Genomic DNA, 27,735 nt, shown 5'->3' on the forward strand with positions numbered 1-27,735 from the left:
CCACCATCGAACATCATTCATACAATCCGCTCCACCAATGAGGGTGTACTGATTTATAATATTTTAAACCAAGAACATTAGCATATTTACAAATTATCGAGTCATTCTTTATAACCCGGTCTCGAATTCTACTGACCATAAAACCTCTGACTCTGTCCCATCTTCCCTTCAATTATATTTTCAAAATATTTGCTATGCTCAAGGGATTTCTCAACATTTTTTCTGATTTTTTCTTCACAGTCCAAAAGGCATCTGTTAAGTCTGCAAAGTAGTCCTTTAGTTTATAGACACTGTAAGATCCTCAGCTTCTAATACCATATTGCCAAAGCTGTCATTCACCTGTTTATAGTCTTAATACTTTTCTTTCAGATTTTTTTCTTTCAACTTTCAAATTTCAAGCAAATTAGAAGTTCATTCTAAGTTCACAATTCCAACCAATAAAATGACAACTTTGTTTCCCTTTTTCAAGATCCAAGTAAAACAGCTGTTCAAATCTCCACAAAGATCCTCCACAGCAATAATTCCTCTGTCAGGTAGAACCTCCCATCAGTTCCACACGTCTATTTTCTTTAATTTTTATATTATATTTAAGTCAGTTTTATTTTATTAAAGCAGATGTTCACTTCAAAGTTAAATCAACAATCCAAATTAAAGGTGATCAATGATTGGTCTTCTAAAGCCTTCTTAAAAAACTTTTTCCACTGTGACATTCAATAGCTGCTTCATCTTTGTTTTTTAATCTATCCTTTTGTTCCCATTAAGATTAGAAAAAAAATCTTCAATATGGCAAACTCACCAGCACAACTTTTAATCTCCTTCTTTGTCTCTTCTGTGCTTTTCCTTAGTTTCTCTTCCCAGGTGATTTCAAACTTCAAAAACAATCATTGTGTTTTGCAGCCGCTGTGGCTTGGACGGCTTTTGTAAGCCGATTTCCACTGCCGCCGGTCGAGGGTCCTAAGTCGGTTCTCTGTGGGGTATGCCGACCCTTACCAGACCCCCGACAGTGTCCCTCTTCTTCACTGTCCCTCCAGGGCAGTTCCGACCTGGTTCCAGTTGAACCAGATCCCCGGGCGACAGGGATTCAGGACTCCCCTGTGGAGCGTGAGGAACTCCGTGTCACCACGGAGCTTGGCCACCAGTAGGGAAGGTAAATAGAGCTCAATGCTGCTTTTTACCTACAGAGAATTTGATTTTGCAGCACAAAGAGCATAAAGCATCCCAATCATTGGGGGGGGGGAAATATCTGTACATGCCCTTCCCCTTCATATTGTGGTGTTTTGAATCCAGAATCAACTCTAAACATGTTGCTGTTCTAGGCACAGTTATGTTCTGGTAACCCGCACAGCTTGGCACATTGTCCCATTTTGTTAGGGATTTTTTTTCCTTTGCGCTTTAAGTTTGCAGTTTTAATTTCCTGGATAGTTCACCCCCTTTGCTGCGAAACACAATAAATAATTTTAATTGCATCAGCATCCATTGTGGGCATATGGCAACAATTCTGCAAAATTATATTTAACCCTCGAGCAGATGTGTTGATGAACAGAGGGCACCCTTGTTGTCACTTTTCTGGGTAGAACTTCAACCAACTATTCGACGTGTGACTCGCTCACTCAGGACCTTTCTCATCGGACCTTTCTCTTGTTTTAGTAATATTATCAGTTTCCTGAGGTCCGTAGATGTAATAATAATAATAATAATAATAATAATAATAATAATAATAACAACAACAACAACAACAACAACAACAATAATAATAATAATATTTATTAGATTTATTACTTATTATTTATTAGACTTGTATGCCGCCCCTCTCCAAGGACTTGTAGCGGCTCATAATATTTTTTTTCCTTCAACACTTGCAACAACCCTCTCGGTGTGGGCTCAACTGACCTTGTGGGTGTTTAGGAAAAGCATATGAAGAAAAAGTACTAAATCAAACAGGAAAGAAAATTAGATCTTATACTTCTATTGTATTTTTGGAATTGAAATACAGTATATGTTTCAATTTTGTTGACCATTAAAATTTGGTACCTCAGGCCAGAGTTCCTCCGTTTCCAGCTTTGCGGACAGGGAGGCAGAAGGGACAGTTTGTGCAAGTGGTCAGCACATAAATGCACATGTGCACTTGCCAGCCGTTGCCACAGCCCAGTTTCAACCCCCCCATAGCCCACTAGTGGAATAGGGTCCACAGGTTGACGACCCAGGCCCTAGGCAAACCTGTCCTGCTTGATTCATAAAATTAAGATGCCTTAAACCCAGAAATTGTCTTGAATCTTCAACAACAGTTGGATGCAAATTAACTATACTTAGACTAAACAGCCAATTTGGTGTAATGGTGAAGATGCTGACCTAAATTTTCCGCCTAAGCAGGGGGTTGGACTAGAAGAGCACCAAGGTCCCTTCCAACTCTGTTGTTGTAGTTGTTGTTATTTTATTCACAAAAACAGTAATAAATAGCAAACAAGATTGATATGCTGGATTTTGTATCACAATATCACAAGTCGAACACTTCTCAAGCATCTAGGATTGTGTGATGTATTTTTGTATGATTTGCACAGATCGAAGTACAGTGGCCTTTTGCAGCAGATTATTTAGTAACCATTCCAAATTACAACGGCACTGGAAAAAGTGATTTATGATCATTTCTCACACTTATGACCTTTGTGGCCTCCCTATAATCATGTGATCAAAATTCAGATGCTTGGCAATCAGTTCCTACTTATGATAATTGCTGTGACCCAAGATCACTTGATCTCCTTTTGCAAAACACAAACAAACACATAACTTGGATGAATGTCATGTAATAACTTTTGGGATTTTATCTCAACTGCAGAAATGTAATGTGAGATAGGTTTGTTAGTACTATGCACATAACAATTGGGTTTGGCAATATATAAACAAGCTAACAATGAATGCTTAAATGTATTTAAACACTATAGCTTTAAGAGTTAGTGTCACAGATTGCCATAAGAGGGAGCCAGAGGTGTGATTCTCTCTCTCTGCTATTTCTGTTATTTTATCTGACTGCTGTAGTAAGAACTGTGTGTTCAGTGATAGTTTCTGTATTTGTAGACTGAACAAGTAAGGCTTGTAGTATTGTTAATGTATTGAAAGATATTGACTGATTGACCATGTATGACTGGACTGTTTAACTTGACTATGATATTTGCTAAAGTGAATACTACTTTATATACTTCAATATATCTGGTTTTGTATGAGTGAATCATTACTCATATCTCCAGACTATCTGCTGGACATCTGCTAGAACCCCACATTTCTTTTGTGTATGTGCATCCTTGATAACTCAGGGGTCACTCTGCATACTCCTTAACAAAGTTGACACTCAAATATGAAGAAAATAAATTTTTGCCAAGTCCTGTTTTAAAAATATAGTTATATTCCCAAGATTAAACTTCAGTTCTTATGCTCAGAACCATTTATGCAGTCAAGCCTTCATTGTGCCAAGCCCTTTGCTGTTCAGCCTTGCTTTGATGGTTTGACTAAAAGCCCAAATTTTAGCCTCTTGTTTTTCTAATCTCACAAGTTCCTTTCATTTTAGAATGTTTTTGGTTTTAAAACAGACTAACATTGGCTGGTTTGTCCATGGATGTGCCTTTCATTCTGTGATTTGCCCAAATACAGGCAGTTCTTGACTTAAAATAATTAGTTTAGTGACCATTCGAAGTTACAATGGTGCTGAAGAAAGTGACTCACAATCATTTTTCACACTTCTGACCATTGCAGTCCCATGGTCATGTGATCAAGATTCAGCTACTTAGCAACCGGTTCATATTTATGATGGTTGCCAGGGTCCTGTGGTCCTCTTGAGTAACCTTCTAACGAGCAAAGTCCATGGGGAAGTCCGATTCACTTAATCAGGGGGTTACTAACTTAAAAACTACAATGATTCATTTAACAACTCTGGCAAGAAAGGTCTTAAAATGAGGCAAAATTCATGTAACAACTGTCCCATTTACCAACAGAAGTGTTTGGCTCAGTTGTGACCCTAAGTCAAGGACTATGTAGAGATTTCCCCCTAACATAATGCATTTTGCATTATGCGCGGATGTGTTAGGAGGAAGCCAAAAAGACAAGAGGCCGACTATCTTTGAAGAACGTTGGGAGACTGCAGGTAGCAGAAAATGCAGCCGCGCGAGCTGTTATGGGTCTCCCAAGATATGCTTATGTCTCACCATCACTCCACGAGCTGCATTGGCTGCCGATTGGTCTCTGAATGCAATTCAAAGGGTTGGTTATGACCTATAAGGATGTTGGGACTCTAGAAAATGTGCAGAGAAGAGCAACGAAGATGATTAGGGGACTGGAGGCTAAAACATATGAAGAACGGTTGCAGGACTGGGCATGGCTAGTTTAATGAAAAGAAGGACCAGGGGAGACACGATAGCAGTCTTCCAGTATCTCAGGGGTTGCCACAAAGAAGGGGGAGGCAAGCTATTCTCCAAAGCACCTGAGAGTCGAACAAGAAGCAATGGGTGGAAACTAAACAAGGAGAGAAGGTTACTTAGTAACCTTAGTAACCTAAGGTTCCTGAAAGTCAGAACGGTTGATCAGCTTCCCTCCAGAAGTTGTAAATGCCCCAACACTGGAAGTTTTTAAGAAGATGTTGGATAACCACCTGTCTGAAGTAGTGTAGGGTTTCCTGCCTAAGCAGGGGGTTGGATTAGAAGACCTCCAAAGTCCCTTCCAACTCTGTTGTTGTTGTTGTTCTCTGGGGTGGCTCCGGCCCTTTGGAACCAACTCCCTCCAGGGATTGTTACTGCCCCCACCCTCCTGGCCTTCCACAAGGCTCTAAAAACTCAGCAGTGCCGGCAGGCTTGGGGCCAATGGGTGTTACACCTAGCTCTGGCTGATGATTAGACTGTATGTGGAATGCATGTGGATGATTGTTTTTAAAGAACCGGGGTTTTAGATTATATTTTTAGGTTTATATTTCTCATTCATTGTATTTTTGTATTTATGCTGCTGTTAGCTGCCCCGAGTCTGCAGAGAAGGGTGGCATAGAAATCAAATGAATGAATGAATAAATAAATGAATGGATGGATTGATTGATAGGTAGGTACGTAGGTAGGTAGATGATAGATAGATAGATAGATAGATAGATAGATAGATGATAGATAGATAATAGATAGATATATATATAGATGATAGATAGATAGATGATAGATAGATAGATAGATAGATAGATAGATAAATAAATAAATATTTGATGAGAGACCCTCCCTTCTCCTCGTACCTTCATCCACAACTCATTTTTAAAAATGATGTGGTTTCAAGTACTGTACTTAGCCACAGTCACCATCTTCATTTTTACACACACACAAACACACACACACGCATGCACACACACACCCCAATCCCTTTGGCGACCTTCTGATAAGCAAAGTCCATGGGGAAGCCAGATTCACTTAATAAGTGTGTTACTAACATCAATTGCCACGATTCACTTAACAACAATGGGAAGAAAGGTCACAAATGGAGCACAATTCACTTAACAAACGTCTCATTTAACAACAGGAATTCAGGGCTCAATGGTGGTGTTAAATTGGACTACCTGCCCTAAAATATCTTCCTAATATCTTGGCTAGATCAACCCTAAGATGCTAAGCGTTGGACCAAAACTGTGCTGAGATTGAAATATGGGTTTTATTTCATTCTTCAATAGCTAGAAACGATGAGAATATGAATTAAATAAGTTATACTTCTTTTGGAAAGTTAAGCTAATAGCGGTAAGAAGTGGGAGTTAATATTAGATTCAATGGATGGAGATCTCAGAAGACAAAAGTAGATATATTTATTATTTTTTGGAGGCAGCTTTAGTTTGGCAATATGTATCTAGAAAAAAAATAGATTTTCTATAATAAATATTATAATAATAAGAATTCTTGGAAGGAGGTATGGATTTTTGAACAATTGATAAAAATGTGTAACTATGTATGTTATTATTATTATTACTTTAAAGGTATATACATATTAATTTGTATGAGATGTAATGGCAAAAAGATTTTAAAAATGAGGGGAAAAAGAGAATATGTTTTGGGAGGAAATGTTATTTGTGAATTTTCTTAACTATCTTTCGATCACTAGCATTGTGAAACTGAGGGACCAAATTGGTCCTCAGTCATGGTATTTAGTAAGAATACAGTAGTTCTGGATACCCAGAAGCTGACTATCTACAAAGCATGGTATCAACATTCAGATTCAACCAAGCATTTCCAAGAATCTTTCTGGCTCATCCATACTTCCACTGACCATTCATACAAAATTAGAATCCTGGAACACTGCAGCCCAACTCTTGACTTCAAAATGTTCCCATGGATCCTCAAACCATCTTAGAGGCCAACCAGCCATCTCAAGAAAATATGGAAACAGTTACGTTATGATTCCCTTCATTAGCATTTTAAACATTTGCACTTAAGAACTGAAAACTGAAATAGTTTATAGTATCAAAGAGAAATCACACCTCTTTTTGTATCTACCTCTACATCAATCCCCGTGATCCTGGCATTATGGAGATGAATTTGGATTATAATTGCTAAATTCCTAGCCATATGGTTTTTGTAAAGTTGGCTAAGAATATTGAGACTTATAGAAACAACATATCCACAGGATATCAAGTTGGAAAGAATACTATACAATTAAATATGGGCAAAAATTTTGAATTATAGAAACATTACAGTTCAGGCTAACTTTGACAATTTGCTTTCTGATAAATGTTTGTTTTCTGATTGGCAATGCCCACTGCGATAATCATTTGATTAACGGGCCGATAGATCCATGCACACACCCAAAGCTAGCGTGGCAGATTTTCTCCAAATGCACCACAACATTGCAAAGGAGCTTGCAATCCCCTGACATTGATCAGGCAATGGTAGCATCACAACCAAATTCTGAATTCCTAGACTAGGAAGCTGAACAAATAACTGGGCGACTTGATTTGGCATTGCTATTATCATTTCAAACTACCAAATCTAGGCATTATTTACTTATTGTGTTTTTAACCTGCTTTCCTTCTCAAAGCAGCCCGGAAAATATAAATATAAATTTATATGAAGGAAATAAAACAAATAATAAACCTATTTTCTCACAAAAATCAATATCTGTCTATCTATTTGCCTATTTGTCTATCTGCCATCATCATCATCATTGTTGTCTTTTAACAATCACATAATCCCTTGTGGGTAGAATCTGGGCAACTGAATGGAACTAGCAGAGTGTTTTAATGGCTGGATGCTCTTCCTATCGCCAATGCAGAGTTTTGTTCAGCAGATATATATACAGTACTTAGTGCACTCAGAAAGAGAAATATCTGCCTCTACCTAGGGTTGAACTCACAGCCTCCTGATAGTGAGGTGAGAGTTCCACCTCTAGGCCACTGCACCACTCCTCCCTCTCACTCACTCCTCTCTCTTTCTCTCCCTCCCTTCCTCTCTCTATCCATCCATCCATCCATCCATCCACCCACTCAACTGTCAAGTGCACTTTGGGTGCTGCACAACAAAATTAAATCAACATCTAAAATCATTATCCTTAACATTAAAAAAGATTCAAATTATACTGTAATATAATAATCATAATATAAAGCATTATCAATATAATATTTATAATGTAAGCAGGGATACAAGAATTAATGCATCATTCACTGAATTAAGTCCATTACATGCATTCACATTTCGTATTTTCCTATGGAGACCCGTGGGGATTCTCAGGCCAACCTACCAGCTTGATGCTGGGGGGAAATGAAAGGAGGCAATGCTGTGCATGGGCCTTTTTGCTCCTGAATGGCAAGCAAAATATAAATTTCCCTAACAGAGAAATGCATAGTTCCCAGGAATCAATTTGTAATTATGACAGCATATAGGAGGTCCAAGTGTCCTCATCCCGGCCGAGAGCATTCTTAATTCCCAACCGTTAAATATTACTTTGTGCTCAGAATATTCCCTGCCCAAGTTCTGCAAGACTCCTAAACCTCCCGACCTCTGGGTGCCTCCTCCCACCTGGAGCCTTGGAAGATTCGGAGTGAAAAAAGGCCCTTTCCCAGTCCCAGAGGCCCCTAGAGCAGTGTTTCCCAACCTTGGCAACTTGAAGGTATCTGGACTTCAACTCCCAGAATTCCCCAGCCAGCATTCGCTGGCTGGGGAATTCTGGGAGTTGAAGTCCAAATATCTTCAAGTTGCCAAGGTTGGGAAACACTGCCTAGAGAACCTTCAGCCAACCCTTCAGACTCCAAGATTAGACCCCTCTAATCTGTGAACAGTCCTCCTTCCCTTCTCCTCTTTCAACTACACAAACCTCCCTCCCTTCTAGCCCTCATGATGTTACCTAGTTGGGTAATGAAATGTCTGTAAGGAAACAACCCAGCTCAGAGCTACTGCATATAAACAAGGGAATAAGCCAAACTCACTAGCCCTGCTGATGTTACCTAGTTGGGTAGTGAAATGTCTCCAAGATTTAAGATTTAATTGGATTTGTATGCCACCCCTCTACGGGGACTCGGGGCAGCTCACAGCATGTACAAAAAACCCAGAAAAACAGTAATAACAATCCAATTAATTAAAACTACTTTAAAACAATCTATAAAAGAAAACTAGCAAGCTCAGAGAGCACCAAGGACCCTGCAGTCCTCCACTCCTTCTGTTACTCCCTCACTACACAAACCTCCCTCCCTTCTAGCCCTGATAACGTTATCCAGCTGGGTAAGGAAATGTCTGCAAGAGAAGTGTGTTTTAATAGGAAAGTGAACACAAGAACAAGGGGGCACAATCTGAGGTTAGTTGAGGGAAAGACCAGAAGCAACATGAGAAAATATTATTCTACTGAAAGAGTAGTAGATGCTTGGAACAAACTCCCAGCAGACATGGTTGGAAAATCCACAGGAACTGAATTTAAACATGCCTGGGATAAACATAGATCCATCCTAAGATAAAATACAGGAAATAGGATAAGGGCAGACTAGATGGACCAGGAGGTCTTCTTCTGCCCTCAATCTTCTATGTTTCTATGTTTATTCTATATCTATCTATTGCTTATTTGACCCCTATGGCAATCATTAAGTGTTGTACCTCATAATTCTTGACAAATGTATATTTTATTTTATGGACGCTGAGAGCATATACACCAAGACAAATTCCTTGTGTGTGCAATCACACTTGGCCAATAAAATTCTATTCTATTCTATAACAACCCAGCTCTGAGAGCACCAAGGACCCCAGAGCCCTCCTCTCCCTCTTCCCCTTCTCCTCTTCCTTCACTACACAAAACCTTTCTAGCCCTAATGATGTTACCTGGCTGGGTAAGGAAATGTCTGGAAGAAAAAACTACTATAAACAGGGGAATAAGCCAGACTCATTAGCCCTGACGATGTTACCTAGTTGGGTAAGGAAACGCCTGGACGGGAGACTCCGCAGCTCAGAGTGCGCCAAAAAACCCTCATACTCTTACGCATTGGTCAAAATCCTGAAACTAAGTTAACCCCAGTAGAGTTAGCCAGGGTTCGACAGGGCAACGTGCAGTGACGCGACGTCTCAGAAGCTCACACACACCCCTCACCCACCCACCCCCGGCGCCCCGACACCCACCTGCCCTCTGGTCCGGCCGCCAGCCTCGCGTGCCCCGCATGGCTCCTTCTTTTCTGCCGCTGCTCCACGTGGCTCTCGAGCGGCACCTGCGCCCAATTAGCCCCCTCAGGCGGCGGCAGGTAAGGGAGAAGTGCGCATGCTCGGAGCCTCCCCTCCCCCTCACCTGGCCCTTTAACTCTTTCCTTCCCGGAAGAGGGTGGGCGCTGTTGGAGGACAGGAGTTCTGGCCAGCCAGAAGGATCCCCCCCAAAAAATTAATTAATTTATTTATTTGTTTGTTTGTTTGTTTGTTTTGTCCAATACACAATAATACACAATGAAGGGTATAGAGGATATATACAAGGAGAATGTATCAAAGAGAGTATAGAAGAGAAAATATAGGAGTAAAATATAACTAGAGAGAATAGCAGAAGAGATAGAAGAGATAGAAGAGAAGATATATGAGATTTAGCAGAGACTATAGGATGGGACGGTAGGCACTCTGGTGCACTTATGGTCAGTCTATTCCTAGCTTCTCAGAAGGAATAAACCATGGTTTACCCTGCATGCTATAAGCCTAGTGAAGCCACACGTGGAATGGTGCAACCAATTTTACTACCAAAAAATAAGAGGCGGAGACTTTGGGAAAAGTGCAGAGAAGAGCAGCTAAGATGCAAGCGCCCACTCCAAAGCACCAGAGGGCAGGACAAGAAACAATGGCTGGAAACTAACCAAGGTGTGAAGCAACCTGGAATTAAGGAGGAACTTCTATTCCTGGCTTCACAGAAGGTGTAAATCATGGTTTAGCTAGCGTGCTAACCCTAGTAAGAGCCCACCTGGAATACAGCAACCAATTTTGGTCACCATGCTTTTAAAAAAAAGATGTTGAGAATTTGGAAAGAGTGCAGAGAAGAGGAAACTAAGATGGTTGAAGGCCTGGAGATGAAAACAACGAACGAAGGGCTGCAGGATTTGGGCCTGGCTAGTCTAAAGGAAAGAAGGACCAGGGGTGACATGATAGCAGTGTCCCATGTTTGAGAGGCTGTCACCAAGAGGAGGAGGAGGAGGTCAACTTACTTTCCAAAACACCAGAGAACAGAACAAGAAACAATGGATGGAAATTAATCAAGGAGAGAAGCAACCTGGAATTACTGAGAAACTTTGTGGACAATTAATCAGTGGAACAGCTTGCCACCAGAAATTGTGGGGGCTCCATCTCTGGAGGTTTTTAAGAAGAGACTGGACAGTCACTTGCCTGAAATGGTATAGGTTCTGCTTAAGCAGGGGGCTAGACTAGACCCCCCCCCAAGGTCCCTTCCAGCTTCCATTCCTATTCTATTGCCACATGTTGGCTTGGTCTGTTGCATTACCCAGCTGGTATGGCTTCTTGATTCTTGAGGAACACATCTTTTATTTTATGTACACTGAGAGCATATGCACCAAGACAAATTCCTTGTGTGTCCAATCACACTTGGCCAATAAAGAATCCAGTCCTATCCTATCCTTTCCTATCCTATCCCTCCTACTCCTATAATCCATTATTTACAGTTTAGTGTTTTGGGTTTTGCTAGCTGATGATTGTTTAATAAGCCATGGTTAAGCAGATTGAGGCTTGTTTACTGAAGGGATGTTCTCCATATGAGAAGGCTGATAACAGCAACCATTCTTGAATCATGGGTGGATTATGGCTTGAAGGGGATGCATCATGTAAAATGCTCAAGTGAGTAAGTTCGTGGATGGGTTTCGAATGAAAATACTACTGGCAACTTATCAAAGAGGATTGTGAGAAGAGACCTTAGAGGTCTTCTAGTCCAACTTCATCTATACCAGTGATGGTGGACTTGTTTTTCCTCGGGTGCTGAAAGAATATGTGCGCACACTATCATGCATGTGCGAGTGCCCACACCCATAATTCAATGCCTGGGGAGGGCGAAAACAGCTTCCTCCACCCATTGGAGGCCTTTTGGAGGACTGGAAATGGCCTGTTTCCCAACTTCTGGTGGGCCCAGTAGACTTGTGTTTCACCCTCCCCAAGCTCCAAAGGCTTCCCTGGAGCTGGAGGGAGGGTAAAAACAACCTCCCCCATCCCTCCAGAGGCTCTCTGGAAGCCAAAAATGCCCTCCCAGAGCCTCTGTGCAAGCCAAAGATCAACTGGCCGACACATACATGCACATTGCTGATCTAGGGCAATGGCTCATGTGCCAGCAGATATGGCTCCGCGTGCCACGGTGGAATCCGTGCCATAGGTTCGCCAACACTGGCCTATACAATAGCTGAATAAAATAAGCACGTGCAATTTATTTATTTGGCAACATTATTCACTGGCTTTCTATTCAACAGATTTCTAAGGTGGTTATTGTAGGGAAAATTTAAAGAAGGAATGACCTAAAAAAAACCACTATATACAGTATTAATGCAATAAAAGCAGAAAGGCCACATTCTTTGGAAAGTCAGAATGCGTCAGCAGGGAAGGGGTTCAACTAGCTCTGCAGAGATCAAATTCTAATCCTCCCACTCAATATTGTGTAGTGGTGAAGGGGCTGGAGTAGCAGCAAAGAGACCGGGATTCCTTAAGTCAGGGATGGCAAACCTTTTTTCTTGGGTGCCAAAAGAGTGTGTGTGTGCACTATCGCACATGCGTGAGTGCCCATACCCATAATTCAATGCCCGGAGAGGGCGAAAACAGCTTCCCCCACCCTCCATAGGCTGGAAACACCCTGTTTCCCAACTCCTGTTAGGCCCAGTAGGCTCATGTTTCGTCCTGTCCCGGCTCCAAAGGCTTCCCTGGAGCCAGGCGAGGGTAAAAACATTCTCCCCCATCCTCCCGGAGGCTCTCTGGAAGCCAAAAACACCCTTCCAGAGCCTCTCTGCGAGCGGAAAATCATTTGGCCGGCTCATACATGGACATTGGAGCTGAGCTAGGGCAATGGCTCATGTGTCAGCAGATATGGCTCTGCGTGCCACCTATGGCACCCGTGCCATAGGTTCGCTATCACTGCCCTAGGTAGTCCTGGACTCTGGCCTATCCATTCTGGTTGTAAGTCATGATAATCATAAAGCATGGATGGAATTAAGTAGTTAATTAAGTTCCTAATATGATTTGATTGCTTATTTGTACCCAGATCATCATTAAGTGTTGTTATACCTTATGATTCTTGACAAATGTATCTTTTCTTTTATGTACACTGAGAGCATATGCACCAAGACAAATTCCTTGTGTGTGCAATCACACTTGGTCAATAAAATTCTATTCTATTCTATTCTACTTGGATGATATTTTTTTTGGAATGTTACAAAGTTGCAAAGTGCAAAGTGAACGCTGCAACTGTGTGGCTGTTGTTCAATGAAACATGTCGGACTCTTGGCAACCCCATGGACCACAGCACGCCAGCTCCCCACATTGTGTCTTAATGTTTACCCAAATTCACATTCATTGCCTCGACAACACTATGTAACCGTCTCCTCTTCCAAATCCATTGTTGGCTACCAGATGCTTTTTGCTGAAAACCGAAAGTAAATGCTGGTTTGGGGCAAAAACATCAAAATTCATAGTCCTGGGACCACAGGACTCTACAAAGGGTCATAAATATGGGCCAGTTGCTGAGCATTGTAAAAGTGGCCATGGGATTATGGAGGTGGAGGCGGTTATTGTAATTTTGGAACCAAGTCATAAGTACCTTTCCGTCCATCATAACTACCTGTAGATTAGGGATCTCCAACCTTGGCAACTTTAAGACTTGTGGACTTCAACTCCCAGAGATCTTCAGCCAGCAAAGCTGGCTGAAGATCTCTGGGAGTTGAAGTTCACAAGTCTTAAAGTTGCCAAGGTTGGAGACCCATGCTGTAGACCATTGTGAGATCCAGAAGCTTTGACCCAAACTCTCAAATCTCCCAGGCCCCAGCTAAACCACACCAAAGGACTAGCAAGGAAAAAATAAGAGAAGTAAATACATTAAGCTCTTCTCTGAAAACTGGATTTGTACATGTAGTTCTCAACTTAACAACAATTCATTTAGGGACCCATTCAAAGTTACAACCGACCAGGGGGGGGGGAAAGAGACCTACGAACATTTTTCACACTTATGCCCGTTGCACCATCCCCATGGCTATGTGATTTAACATTCGGATGCTGGACAATTAACTCACATTTGACTCCGCAGGAGAAGGGCGGCCTAGAAATCCAATTCAATAAATAAAATAAATAAACTTATGACGGTTGCAGTGTCCTGGCGTCACGTCAACTGCTTTTGTGACCTTGTGACAAACAAAATCAATGGGGAAACCCAGATTCACCGCACAGCTATATCACTAGACTATTCAATTATGCATTAGAGTTAGAAGGGACCTTGTAGGTCATCTAGATTCTAGCCCAATCCCCTGCTCAAGCAGGAGTCCCGACACCTTTTCAGACAAATGCCCGTCCAATCTCCCTTTGAAAGTCTCAAGTGTTGGAGCTCTCACAACCTCCGCAGGCAAAGCTCTTCCATGGATTGATCACTCTCACTATCAGAAAGTTCCTCCTTATTTCCAGGTTGAATCTCTGCTTGGTCAGTTTCCATCCATTATTCCTTGTCTGGCCTTCAGGTGCTTTGGAAAACACCCTGAACCCTCCTCTGTGTAGCAGCCCCTCAAATACTGGAACACTGCTATCCTATTTCCCCTGGTCCTTCTCTTCGCCAGACTGACCATGTCCAGTTCCTGCAACCGCTCTTCGTATGTTATAGTCTCCAGTCCCCTAACCCAGTGTTTCCCAACCTTGGCAACTTGAAGATATTTGGACTTCAACTCCCAGAATTCCCCAGCCAGCAAATGGATGATCTACTGCCCAGACTGGGGGGAACATAGTGGGGTAGCAGAAATAGATCTCCACCCCAGAGCACCCAATTTGCACTGGAAGATGTTAAAGGAAAATGCAAGGCGTCCTACATAAGCCACAGTACGGTAGTAAAAATTTTGATAGCCCTTCACTGTAGAGTGGTATTAGTACCTCCCTAGTCCTAGATTGTATCCCTCTGTTAATGCAACTTAGGATCTTACTAATTTAAGTACTGCAGTGATTCACGTAACAAATGCAGACAGAAAAGTCATAAAATGCTCAGTTGTGATTACAAGTTGAGGTTTGCCTATACAGTATATCTCTTGCCAACCATTTCGGTCTGTCTCCTTCTTAATTTACTGGGTTTCGCAAATCTTCCTAAAATTGCATCTCTAATAGTTTAAAAAATTAAATATTGCGCAGAGATGACTAAATTAACCATGCTAGTTAGAAACGAAACTGTGTCCTCATTTAATAACTGTTGGGATCCCTTCTACAGATGGCTTAAAAACAAGAGAACATTACGTCGTAATATTGAAATGATTGATATAAATTTGACCAGACACAAATCCGGTATATAGTTCTTTTTTATTCCTTTCATAGTAATAAGAGATCTTAGATATATAAAGATAGCATATTTACTTTTATTTTCAAAATCTCTATACTCTGATTAACTCAACACTTGCATTTACATATCTATATGACCAATCTGAACCAAGGTAATGAGCTAACCAATGAGAAATCAGCTCTCGTTTTCAGCACAGCTTCACCATACACTCGCCCACCCCTTTATCTTCTCTCTTTCCTTTCTTTCCTTTGCTTTCCTATCTTCTCCCTCCTCCTTTCCTACTCTTTCCCTATCTATTCTTTATCCCTCTTCTATTCTTCTCTCTATAAGTCTATATGTTTATAAACTGTTATATATTATACTATACTAAGATTTAAATGTTACTTGTTTTGATTATCCTTTTTATGTTTTGTATATTTGTAAATATTTTTTTTAAATATAAAAAACAAAACAAAAAAAACTTAAAATTGCATCTCTGACCTTAGCAGACGTACATCCCCAAACCAACTTAGAAACAACTTCTGTAGAGAACAGCCTGATGAACGTGGGTCTCTAATCTTGAAGACAACACCCAAGAGCTATTTTTGGCTCCACGAACTGTGGGTGAGGAATGCATTTCCTGACATAAACACGATAGGAGAAATTGCTAGCCTGTTAATGGGAGTGTCAGACCAGCTGAATTTGTGATTTTTCCAAGCCTGGCCTTGTGCTTGCAAATGTGACTGGATTTCACAAATATTATCTCTGAAACTATAGAAGGCAGACATTGAAATGTTTCCTTACATCAAAAGCAAACAGAAACAAATCATCAATTTGAGATGAAATGGACAAAAAAAGAAGATTGATTTATCAATAATGAACAAACATAATGAATATGCTAAATGTAACGAAAGAGATAAAGATAACAAATAACCTAAATGCACCAAAATAGACAGTCATTAACATGACATGTTGCAGTCTACAAAATTCAGGAAGAATATTAAAAAGTGTTATTACAGGAAATCCAATTTCTTTTTAAAAAATTAAAACTTTTAAAAATATACTCTTAATAACCTTCATTTCTCTGAGCAACTTGACCCAGATTGGAATACAAGCACGGTGATTCTAATATAGAGGGGGAAAAATAGCATAGATTCCCACAGAACTATAAACCAAAAAGAATCCAATTTAAATCCTTTCCTTGCCATGAAAATAGAGGGTGACCTTCAGTCCATCCCTGGTCCCGTCTCTTTACCTCCCTCATCTAATGCAGGGCAAAGCAATTTCTCCTGCATATTTCCTTGCTTTAATTTGCTTTCAATATTCTCAGGAGTGGCTGTGGAATTGTCAGAGTTGATTTAATGATTAGGTGATCATGGAGAGCATGCAAATGACCAGGGGTCCATGCAACCATCCTTTCTCCATTACAAGAACCCAATTCTTTCTCCATTACAAGAACCCCTTCATGGCACTGGACCAGAATATCTCCGAAACCGCCTTCTGCCGCACGAGTCCCAGCGACCGATTAGGTCCCACAGAATGGGTCTTCTCCGGGTCCCGTCAACTAAACAATGTCGGTTGGCGGGCCCCAGGGGAAGAGCCTTCTCTGTGGCAGCCCCGACTCTCTGGAACCAACTCCCCCCAGAGATTAGAACTGCCCCTACTCTCCCTGCCTTCCGTAAACTCCTTAAAACCCACCTTTGCCGTCAGGCATGGGGGAACTGAAACACCTCCCCCGGGCATGTACAATTTATGCATGGTATGTTTGTGTGTGTGTTTGTTAGTAAAATGGGGTTCTTTTTAAATTTTTTAAATATTTTAAATTATATTTGGATTTGTCATGAATTGCTGTATCTTGCTGTGAGCCACCCCGAGTCTGCGGAGAGGGGCGGCATACAAATCTAAATAATAAATAAATAAATAAATAAATAGCTTCTTGTACTGTATGTCAAGTAAATAACAGAAATAGCATTGAGAGTTATATACCACTCTGTAGCACTCTCTGAGGGTTCTGTGTGCCACCTGTGCACATGTGCCATAGGTTCACCATTATGGTTATAGGGGGTTGGTTTAAATGATCCTTGTGGTCCCTTCCCAACCTAAGGGATAAGAGTCCCATAGGAGTGACCGTTCCAGAACAGAGCAGAGTCAGGATACATTTTTAGGGGGAATGAATGAAAGCTCCTACAAGGCCAAAAGGGGGCTGGGAAAATATTTACAGACCCCTCACCTCCTGGATACAAACTGTTTCAACTCCTACCTTCAAAACAACACTATAGGGAACTGCACACCAGACCAACTAGACAGAAGGACAGTTTTCTCCTGAATGCCATCACTCTGCTAAACAAATTAGTTTGATAGTGTTGAGGGAATTATTCCCTCAACACTATCAAACTATTTACTAAGACCGTATGATGATTATTATTATTCTCATCCTTCCTATTACCTGTCTCCTCCCCCTTATGACTATAATCTTGTTGCTTGTATCTTTATGATTTATATTGTTTCATTTAGTTTCCTAATATGATTTGATTGCTTATTTAGTATCCTATGACTATCCTGTTTCCCCCCATATAAGACCTCCCCTGATAATAATCCCCTGAGCTCAGTTGGGCTTTTGAGTGCATGGCAATAAGGCCAAGCACTTATTTCAAGGTTCAGAAAAATATAAGACAGGGTTTTATTTTGGGGGAAGTATGGTAAGTGTTGTGTCTTATGATTCTTGATGAATGTATTTTTGAATGGACACTGACAGCATATGCACCAAAGACAAATTCCTTGTGTGTGCAATCACACTTGGCCAATAAAATTCTATTCTATTCTATTCTATTCTATTCTATTCTATTCTAGTCTAGTCTAGTCTAGTCTAGTCTAGTCTAGTCTAGTTTAGTCTAGACTAGTATATCCAGGTCTACCCTACCCTATCCTACCCTACCCTACCATACCCTACCCTATTTCAACTTACTGACCCTAGGGATGTATTTGGAGGAAACGTGAGATTTCAGAGTTGCCATGACAACCCTAAAGCCTATGGCTGGCCCCGTTGCTTAAAGAGGGCCATGCATTACATCTAGTTAATACTGATTTTAGATTTATTTTCAGACCTGGGGAGTACTGGGGGGAGCAAGCAGTAAGAATCTGCTCTTGTCTTCTCCTAAACCCCGTAACTCTATAAGGGACCTCCAGCATAGCTCCTTCAGCCATTATTGGACCATAACAAGAATCTTTATTTAGCTTCATATACAATACGTGGATTCTTGTGCTTCTTCTTTTTTCACTACAGAAGCTTAAAGGGCCTCACGAACCTGTGGTCAGAAGCAAACATTTCCAACTTCATGCTCCTCAAGCCCATTGTTCTGGGAATGTGAAGACCTTCGGGGGAAATCACAACCAAAGAGACAAAACCAAAAGAGTTCCAAGTGTGGAGGTTCAAGAGATCACCGAGTCAAATAAAGCCCAGGTTTTGTGTCAATCTTTAGAAACCACAAATCCTTACATTCATTTAAATGCAAGAAGAAGACAACAAAAAGTATCTGCAGATGCTATCTGTGCATCTCCACCAACTGAAACAAAAATTGGAACCCACACAATCGGCTTGGAATTTGCCTCCAGTCTTACTTATCCCATTTCCTTCCATTTCAATCAAAGGAAAATTCTTCCCAGATCACACTGGGCAGATTCCAAGCTTAGGCTGCCTTGAAGGGATGGAAAATGTTCAGACAAATATCACATCAAATGTGTCTTTTTCTTTTATGTACACTGAGAGCATGTGCACCAAAGACAAATGCCTCGTGTGTCTAATCACACTTGGCCAATAAAGAATTCTATTCTATTCCATCTCCAGCATAGGACCACTGCTCTTGTGCGCCAGGCACAGCCCTTAGTGCAAAATCAAGAGAGTCTGCAATGCTTTCCACCCAGTGCCCTATGCACACTTTGTTTTGAAAGTGCAGAACATCACACCCAGAGGCATCAACTGCAGTCTAGTTCTAGTTCCATGCACTCACAGCATCATATCAAAGCATGGATTTGTTCACAAAGCCCAACGAAATCAGCTTGTCCTCCAACTGACTTCACACCATTAGGAGATATCCATGAAAACTGTACGATAATAGAAATTGCACCCTTAAAACTAAGATTGTGCCACTTGCTTTGAGGACTGAGAGAACAGAACGTAACAGAATAGAATAGAATAGAATAGAATAGAATAGAATAGAATTCTTGGCCAAGTGTGATTAGACACACAAGGAATTTGTCTTTGATGTATATGCTCTCAGTGTACATAAGGAGAATAAAATACATTCATCAAGCATAAAAATACACCATTTAGTGATAGTCAAGGTTACTAATAAGCTATCAAATTGTACTAGGAAACAAATATAAACAATATAATTGAAAGATACAAACAGCATGGTTATAGTAATGTGGGAAGAGATGGAAAATCTGAAAAAATAAAATCAGAAATCAGAAAATGGAAAACAAATCCAATCATTCAATATGTTTTATTTTGGGTGGATCTCAACTCCAAAAAATAACTATCGACATTGGATATGAAAATGTCAATAGATGGATAGATGGATGGATGGATGGATGGATGGATGGATGGGTAGATAGACAGACAGACAGACAGACAGACAGACAGACAGACAGAATATTCTCAAAAAGAAAAAAATAAAGTAAGAATCCTTTCAGAAACACATTCCTGTTTCTGCTCTAAGTCTACCCAACCACAGAATTACCCAACCAGGTTATTTGTTTTCTCAATTTGGACATTTTGGGCCACTTTTCAGAGATCTTCAATTTCCTCCCTGAAGCCTTGAAAAAGTGAAGAGCAATTTTTAAAATCCATCTCTGCCTATTCAGTAATATCATCAACAACTAAGGTTTAGACAACTAAGCCATGAACCTGGGCAGTTGAGAGTTTACTTATTCCGATTCCTCCCCTTAATTTAACAGGAAAGCAAACATTTTCACGTTAAACCATGCCTAGTAACAAGTTTGATTTTCATAGCAACTAACCTGCCAGGAAATATGCAACCATTTGTGCCTTAGCCTTAGCTCCATAAAAGATCAAGTCTCTTGTTTATTTTTCCAGAGTGTGAGTAAACCAAGGCATCATCAGTTCAAGCTGAAAGAGATGGCTGCTTATCTTAGCTTATCTCAGGCCAGATATGAGGTCCCAGGGTAGCCTCAATCTGGGAAGACAACACCATTCTAGAGGAAAATATTTTGGGGGAAAGAAAATCAGGGAAGTAATAACTCACTTGAGAAACCATCAAGAAATATTTTGCCTAAAGAAGGGACTCTTGAGAGTATTCATGATATCTTTTTTTATAGATTGTTAAGCCAGGTTCTAACTAAGTTAAAATGAGGTTGGGCAACCTGTAGGTCATGTGTTGTAGAAACCCAACTGCTCAGATGATGAAATTGGTCACCAGATCAATATGCTTTATCGATTTGGGCATAACAAGCAATGTGAATTCTACTTTCTATAACAGAACAGGGTGTGCCAAAACCCAGGCATGGGCAACAGTGGACAATAGTTTTGTGATCCTCTATCACACCTCCCTGAGCTATTTTGAAAAAGAGCTCTCTTTCTGGCATGTATAATAATTTATATTGATCTATCGGGCTAATTTTGACACCAGAAACTCAAGGGTTGTGTTGGTGAAAGGCCTAGCACATACACTTGTAACAATTTGGTGATTTTTTAACTTTGGTTATTTATTTTTGTTATTGTTGTTGTTGTGTTTTTGTTGTTGTGACTGTTAGTGATTTACAAAGCCAGGCCGTTTGATGAATGGCTTAACATAAGGAGGTTCCTTGTGTTGTGTAAGCAAAACTAGAATTGAGGAATCTTCAAAGGATTTATGACATCAAAAGCAAGCAGAGGAAAGTTGTGGATGGTCCATCACTGGAAGTTTTAAAGAAGAGCCTGGACAGTCATTTGTGCAGAATGGTACATAGTCTTCTGCTTGGGCTTGGAGGTGGACTAGAAGATCTCCAAGGTCCCTTCAAACCCTATTATTCTATGCCCCGTGATATACGACAACCAATTTAAAAGCTACAAGGGCACTAAATAATCCAGAAAGGACCGGGAAGGATCAAGGGAGTCCATCCCCTTGATAATAGAAAATGTCAAGCACAGGATTGTGAAATCCCTTTTTTCCTGTATAAATCAGGGAAGGAGAAATAGCCAGAATCAGTATAAGACATTTGACAGGGATTGAAACTAAATATGAGATTAGGTCTATGAGATCCAGACTGGGGAAAAATGCTTATGGGTGGCTGAGCAATTCTGAGAGTCGAAGTCTGCAAGTCTTAAAGTTGCCAAGGTGGGAGATGCCTGGATTCTAATGGGGGCTTAAATTGAGTTCTATCGCAGGAGTGGCAACTGTAGCGGTTTTACAACCTACAGACTTCATGTGGACTTCAATGCTGGCTCAAGAATTTAGGAAGTTGAAATCCATAGTTGGTAGAGTTGGCCCTCTGGGTTCAAGCAAGCAAAACCTAGGAAAGGACTCACATGATGTCTTAGTAGCACTTTGCAAAGCCTCAGTAAGGCCACACCCGGAATGCTGCATATCCAGTTTGGTCACCAAATTTACAAAAAAAGATGTTGAGACTTTGGAAAAGGTGCAAAGAAGATCAACTAAGACGATCAAAGGTCTGGAGGCCAAAACCATATGGAATGGAATGGAACGGAACGGAACAGAACAGAATAGAATTCTTTATTGGCCAAGTGTGACTGGACGCACAAGGAATTTGTCTTTGGTGCATATGCTCTCAGTGTACACAAAGGAAAAGATACATTTGTCAAGAATCTTGAGGTACAACACTTAACGATTGTCATAGGGGTCAAATAAACAACCAGGAAACAATGAATATTAATATAATAAGGATACAAGCAAAAAGTTACAGTCATAAAGTCATAAATCCCATGAAGTCATATGAAGAACTGTTGCAGGGTTTGGGTTTGACTAGTCTAAGAGAAAAGGAGGAGGGGGAGGGCATGATAGCAATGTTCCAGTATTTGAGGGGCTGCCATAAAGAAAAAGGGTCCACATATTTTCAAAGCACCAGAAGGCAATTCAAGAAACAAGGGATGGAAACTAATCAAGGAGAGAAGCAACCTGGAATGAAGGTCCCAGGTTAACTTCCTAACAGCGGGGACAAATAATCAGTGGAACAGAAGTTGCCTTCAGAAGTTGTGGGTGCTCCGTCACTGGAAGCTTTTCAGAAGAGACTGGACAGTCGAAATGGTAGAGGACCTCCTGCTAGAGCAGGGGACTAGACTAGAAGACCTCCAAGGTCCCTCCCAGATCTATTCTAATTCTGTTGTCATTTGTCACACTCCATCACACCAGGACACGAGTGTCTTGTTACATCTTTTGGTTCTAAATCCATCCCTCATTTCTGTCCGAGCAGGCCCGAACCGTTGCCGGTTATTGCCGAGGCAGCTGGCTTCGCCATCGAATGCCTCCGAAGGCCAGGCGAGTCCCACGCCCGAGCAGAGCCGAGCCAAGCCGAAGCTTGCCGAGCTCCCCAGGGTCCACCGCGCCTTCCAGGCTTCTCGCCGGGCGCTGTCCACCGCCCGCGCCGCCTGCAACCTTCTTCGGCTTCTTTTAACAGTCCCGGCAGGCTACAGAAAAGCCACCCGGGACAACGGGCATGCACGGGCAGGCAGGCAAAGGCTGGACGCGGGCAGGCACCCAAGATCCCTGTGTGTGCGTGTTTGTGTGTGCTTGTGTGTGTGCGTGCGTGCAGGTGTGGCTTGCGTGCAACTCCCCCCCCCAGCGCCATTCTCTCTCTTAGCAACCTGCAAGAGCTACCCGAAGGCTGCCGAGAAGACCATTTTGTAAGTGGGGGGGACACGCTCTGTCCTTCCGCATTGACTGTCGCTTCTCCCTTCGTCATCTCCTAATCACCCGGCCACTCGCTCCCCTTAGCAGGGGGGGGGGGGTCCAGCCAAAGAGACGTCCGACAGCGAAGCTCCCGACTCAGGAGAGAGCGGGCGTACGCGTGAGTGCAACACACGCAGCCCTGTGCTACACCTAGTGTATCTGCTTCCCGCGCCCCGCCCCACAAGCCTCCTGGGAGCTCAAATCCGCGTCACTGACTACTGGCGGAACAGGAGAGAGAAAGAGAGAGATGGGGGGGAAGAGAGAGGGAGGGATAGAGAAAGAGAGGGAAGAAGGAGAAAGAGAGAGGGAGAAAAGAGATGGAGGAAGGAGCGGGAAAGAGAGAGGAGGGAGGGGGAGAAAGAGAGAGGGGGAAGAGAGGGAGGGGGATGGAGGGAAAGATAGAGAGAGGGAGGGAGGGAGAGAACGAGAGCCGCCCTGAGTCCTTCGGGATTAGGCAGCGTAGAAGTAGAAATGGATAGATAGATAGATAGATAGATAGATAGATAGATAGATAGATAGATAGATAGATAGGGAGGGAGAGAGAGAGAGAGAGAGAGAGAGAGATATCCGCTGTAGCAACCCCCCCTTACGATCCGCACTTGTTAGGAATCCGCCACGCTCACACGTTCCGCAATACACGGGTGTAGTCAACGCGAGAAGGGACAGAGTAGCGGAGAGCCTTGGCTGGCACGACGTCGATCTCCTGCCAGGCCTTAATTTGGTGACGGCAGCCAAATTCTGTCTCGATGAATTAAAGGCCGGGGCAGGGCTCCAAGCGAGAAAGCTGCGGAGAGGGAGAGCGGGCGGGCGGGAGGGATGGGGGCTGATGGAAAACTAGTTTCAAAATCTGGACGGTACCTTTCCACAGACCCACGTGCCTTGGTCCAAGGCCGACACCCAGCCCTCATTAGTCCCGTAATAAGAGCAGGAGGCTTTGAAATGCGGGCGAAGGGGAGGCCAGGCTGGGAAGCAGGGGTTTTTTGGGGGGGGAGGTAGGAATGGAGCACCACGAAGCAATTTGGTGCCAGTGCGGGAACTATGCCTAGGCCGGGGCTAAGTTTCTCTCCTCCCGACCCCACCCCACCCCTCCTCCCAGCCACCATTCTTGGCAGGAGGGGGGGGGGGGCGAGAAAAGGAAGAGGCAGCGATTCAGATTTCAGCACCACGGGCGGTGAACAGCGGCTCACACCTGGCGCGGCCAGACCTCCGCCAAGGCGAGCGAAGCCCCGGGATTGGATGGGAAGGGAGGGGCTGGCGGTGTCCTCCCCTCTTTTGCCCACCTGCGCCTCCAGCTTTTGGCAACAGCTGCTCCAGATGTTGGGCCTGGCCCAGCCGGCCCTCTCCAAGTCGGCGAGAAACACCCCCCCTCCTCCCTACAGCTTCAAACATGGCGGAGATTCATTCATTGAGGCCAACAGCGGGGGTCTTTCCCCCACGCCGATCCATTTTTTTTTAAATTTAGAAAGGGGTGCAATGGCATAAGCGGGCGCCCTGTCATAAAACCGGTGGCTGGAAAAAAGCGTTGCCAAACTCCTGAGTGGAGATTTATTTTTAAATATAAATATAAATATAAATATAAATATAAATATAAATATAAATATAAATATAAATATAAATATAAATATAAATATAAATATAAATATAAATATAAATATAAATATAAATATAAATATAAATATAAATATAAATATAAATATAAATATAAATATAAATATAAATATAAATATAAATATAAATATAAATATAAATATAAATATAAATATAAATATAAATATAGGTACCATATATAATAATAATAATTCGTAATTTATTAGATTTGTGTGCCGCCCCTCTCCGCAGACTCGGGGCGGCTCACAACAATAATAACAACAATGTAACAATGTAACAAATCTAATATTTAAAAACATCTAAAAAACCCGTCATTAAAACCATATACATTGCTGTATAGAGTATACAGTATATTGCTACCATAGACCAATGAGTTGGCTCCTAACACATCCATCAGTTGCCTTCCTCTCTCCCCAAAGGCGTCTCCCATTCCCAAAAATCAAAGAAAACGACGAAGCGGGAAAACAGGTGCCTCCCGCCCCAACTCACACTCAAGAATTTTTTTTAAAAAATAGAATCGGTTACAATGCAATTTTTTGGGGAAAAAATCTCGCACTATGCCGACGTAAGTAAGAAAGGGTAGGGATGAGTGGACTTACTTCATCTGCTTGACAATTGTGCTTTTTCCGGATTCCCCGGCCCCTGTTGGGACAAAATAGAAGAGGGGGTGGGGGAGAGGAGGGGAGAGGACATTAAAACCTTCATAAAAGGAAGAAAAATAAAAAATAAATAAATCTGGCCAGTGTGAGAATATAAGAAGATAAAGCATATAACAGGAGGAGGGGGGGAGATGGTAATACTAATGGCTTTGCGAGGCGGAGGTGGGAGAGGGGGAGCCGAAGACGCTGTTTGTGCAATTGAGTTTTCGGTGCAAAAAAAAAAAAAAGGCGAGACACGAAGGAGATAGGCTTTTTTAAAAAACAGCAAGTGGGGGGGGGGGGGGGTTAGCAAGACCCTACCTGTTGGGCAGAGGCGGGGAATCGGGGAGGGGCTGAGGTGGGGGTTACATTTGAGACAGTCCAGCCGAAGGTGCGGCAGAAGATGGAACGTGAAAACACACATACACAAACCTAGTTGGAGGAAGGCAGTGATTTATTGGAGGGGGGGCAGATTTAAAAAAATGGGGAAATGGCCTTAAACCAGGTAAAAGGAGGCGAATTGCAACCTCTTAAGGAGGCTGCAGCGGATATCGTGCAAAGGGGGTCGGTGGGCGCCCAACCACACCTGAGAAGCAGGCGGCGTGGGGAGGGGAATGGGGGCTGGGGGGAAGGAGAGACGTGAGTGTGCAAATCTACCGTGTGTCTGTGTAGGAGGGGTGGGAGAGAAGAGGAAAACGTACGGAAGGGCTTTTGGGGAGGGGGGCGCGACGGAGACAAGAAGCCTCCCCCCCACCCCGCCCGCCCGGCTCTTGGGCTTACCTAGCAGGAGCAATTTCACATCTTTGGCCGCGGTGATCCCATCTTCTTTGAGGTTCTTCTCGATTGCTTTGCTCCTCTCCAAGGCGGCTCTTTCCTCGGCGCTCAACGTACATCCCATGGTGGCCCCGAATCGGGAACGGTGCCGGAGTGGCGGACCCTTCTCCTTCGCCTCGTCTCCCCCCCACCCTTTCACGGACGAGCCAAAAGGGGGGGAGAAAAAGCTGGCGAGCCGGAGGGGGGGGGAGCTCGGATTGCAACGCCAAAGGCCGAGTGCGGGAGGGGGGGAGTGAGGAATCCTCTTTCTGGCTCTCTCGCTCTCTGACTCTCCGTCTCGTCTCCCCTTTGCTTCCCAGCCCGGCTCTTCGCTCGCTCCGGAGAAATCAAGGCATCCAAAGGAAGCAGCCGAGCTTGCGGGAGCTGCAGGAGGGGAGGGGGCGCTGGGAGAAGGGAAGGGAGGTGGCTCGCCTGCCGGAGGAGTCGAAGGAGCGGGGTCGCTTCTTCTTGCGCCCCCCTTGCTAGTGAGAGACCAAGCTAGCTCCAGCTGCCGCGCTCCGGCTTCTTGTCCCTTTTGCAGAACGGGAGAAAGCGCTCAAGGGTTTTTTTTTTGGGGGGGGGGGGGAGGCTTTATCCGCCCTTCCTCCTTCGGCCAGAATTTCTCTCCGCTCGGATTTCCTTTCCGGCGCTTCTTCTTCTTTTTTTCACCTTCCTTCTTTCCTCTGCCGTTGGGTTGGGTTTTTTTCCCCTTCCCTCCCCCTCTTCCTCTCCCCTCCCCCTTAATCTGAGGGTCTCTAATGGGCGGCGGCGATGGCTGCGAGCGATCGCATCGTTCAAGCCCGTCCTAATGGAGAGAAATGCAGAAAGGGTGGCGGTGGGGAGGAGGGGGGGGAGAGCGCTCGCGCGCGCGTGCCCGAGAGCCAGCCGGAGGAGAGAGATGGGAGGAGGAGGAGGAGGAAAGGGCTCCTGCGCTGCTTTGACTTCAAGGGGCGAGGCGAGCCCGGCTGGGCTGCTGACGTTTGTGGCTCCCTGCCTGCGCATGCGCGCAAGCCAGACACTTCAGCACCTGGGGTGGGGTAGGGTGGGGTTTCGTGGGGCTGGGGGGGAGGGAAGAAGGGGAGGGATGGGAAGAACGGCGATCCCGCCAGCCTCTTTAAGCGCGGATTGGGATCAGCGGTACCCCAACCGTTGCTGCTACTGAGGCTTAGCACACACACACACACACACACACAAGCCGCCCGGCTTTTAAAGGGGAGGGAAAGTGACGGGCGGGGTGGGGGTGTTCGGGGAAGGGAAAGTGAATGCGCCAGATGCAACGGTGGAGGCTCGCCTGGCCCTTCGGCTTTGATTTACTTCTTCTCCCCTCCCTTCTTTTTAAGGAAGATGCGGGAGGGGGGGTTAGTTTCAGGTTGAAGTAGGTGTGGTGTGAGTGTATATGTATGTATTATCATTGCTGTAAGCCGCCCCAAGTCTACGGAGAGGGGAGGCATACAAATCTAATAAATAATAATAATGATGATAATAACAATAACAACAACAACAACAACAGCAAAACAACAACAATAATAATAATTATATATATATGTGTGTGTGTGTGTGTGTGTGTGTTTATATGTATGTATGTGCCTATATGTACCGGTATATGTATAGGTAGGTAGGTAGGTAGGTAGGTAGGTAGGGGGAGAGAGAGAGAAGTAGGTAGGTAGGTGGGTGGGTGGGTGGATGGATGGAGAGAGAGAGAGAGAGATGGTAGATGGATGGATGGATGGATGGATGGATGGATAGATAGATAGATGGATAGATAGAGGGATAGATAGATAGATAGATAGATAGATAGATGATAGATAGATAGATAGAGGGATAGATAGAGAGAT

At 43.2% G+C, this 27,735-nt stretch overlaps 1 protein-coding gene across 3 annotated transcripts in view; it reads right to left on the reverse strand.

Annotated features, from left to right (window-relative positions):
* The window catches only part of LOC139171960 (guanine nucleotide-binding protein G(o) subunit alpha), a 215,297-nt gene extending 188,443 nt beyond the window's left edge, over positions 1 to 26,854 (reverse strand). Inside the window, exons 1-2 of one of the 3 annotated variants that reach the window (XM_070760503.1) lie at positions 25,868 to 26,854; positions 25,049 to 25,091 (exon numbers count right to left, since the gene is read on the reverse strand). In XM_070760503.1, the coding sequence (XP_070616604.1) occupies positions 25,049 to 25,091; positions 25,868 to 25,985 (161 nt within the window). In that variant the 5' untranslated portion in view covers positions 25,986 to 26,854. Of the gene's footprint in view, positions 1 to 9,385; positions 9,430 to 9,596; positions 9,618 to 25,048; positions 25,092 to 25,867 lie in introns of those variants that run through there. The other 2 variants (XM_070760504.1, XM_070760505.1) reach the window with 2 other exon arrangements.
* Positions 26,855 to 27,735: the final 881 nt, after the last annotated feature.

This window comes from Erythrolamprus reginae, chromosome 9 (genome assembly GCF_031021105.1).
Source record: "Erythrolamprus reginae isolate rEryReg1 chromosome 9, rEryReg1.hap1, whole genome shotgun sequence".
Lineage (NCBI taxonomy): Eukaryota > Metazoa > Chordata > Lepidosauria > Squamata > Dipsadidae > Erythrolamprus > Erythrolamprus reginae.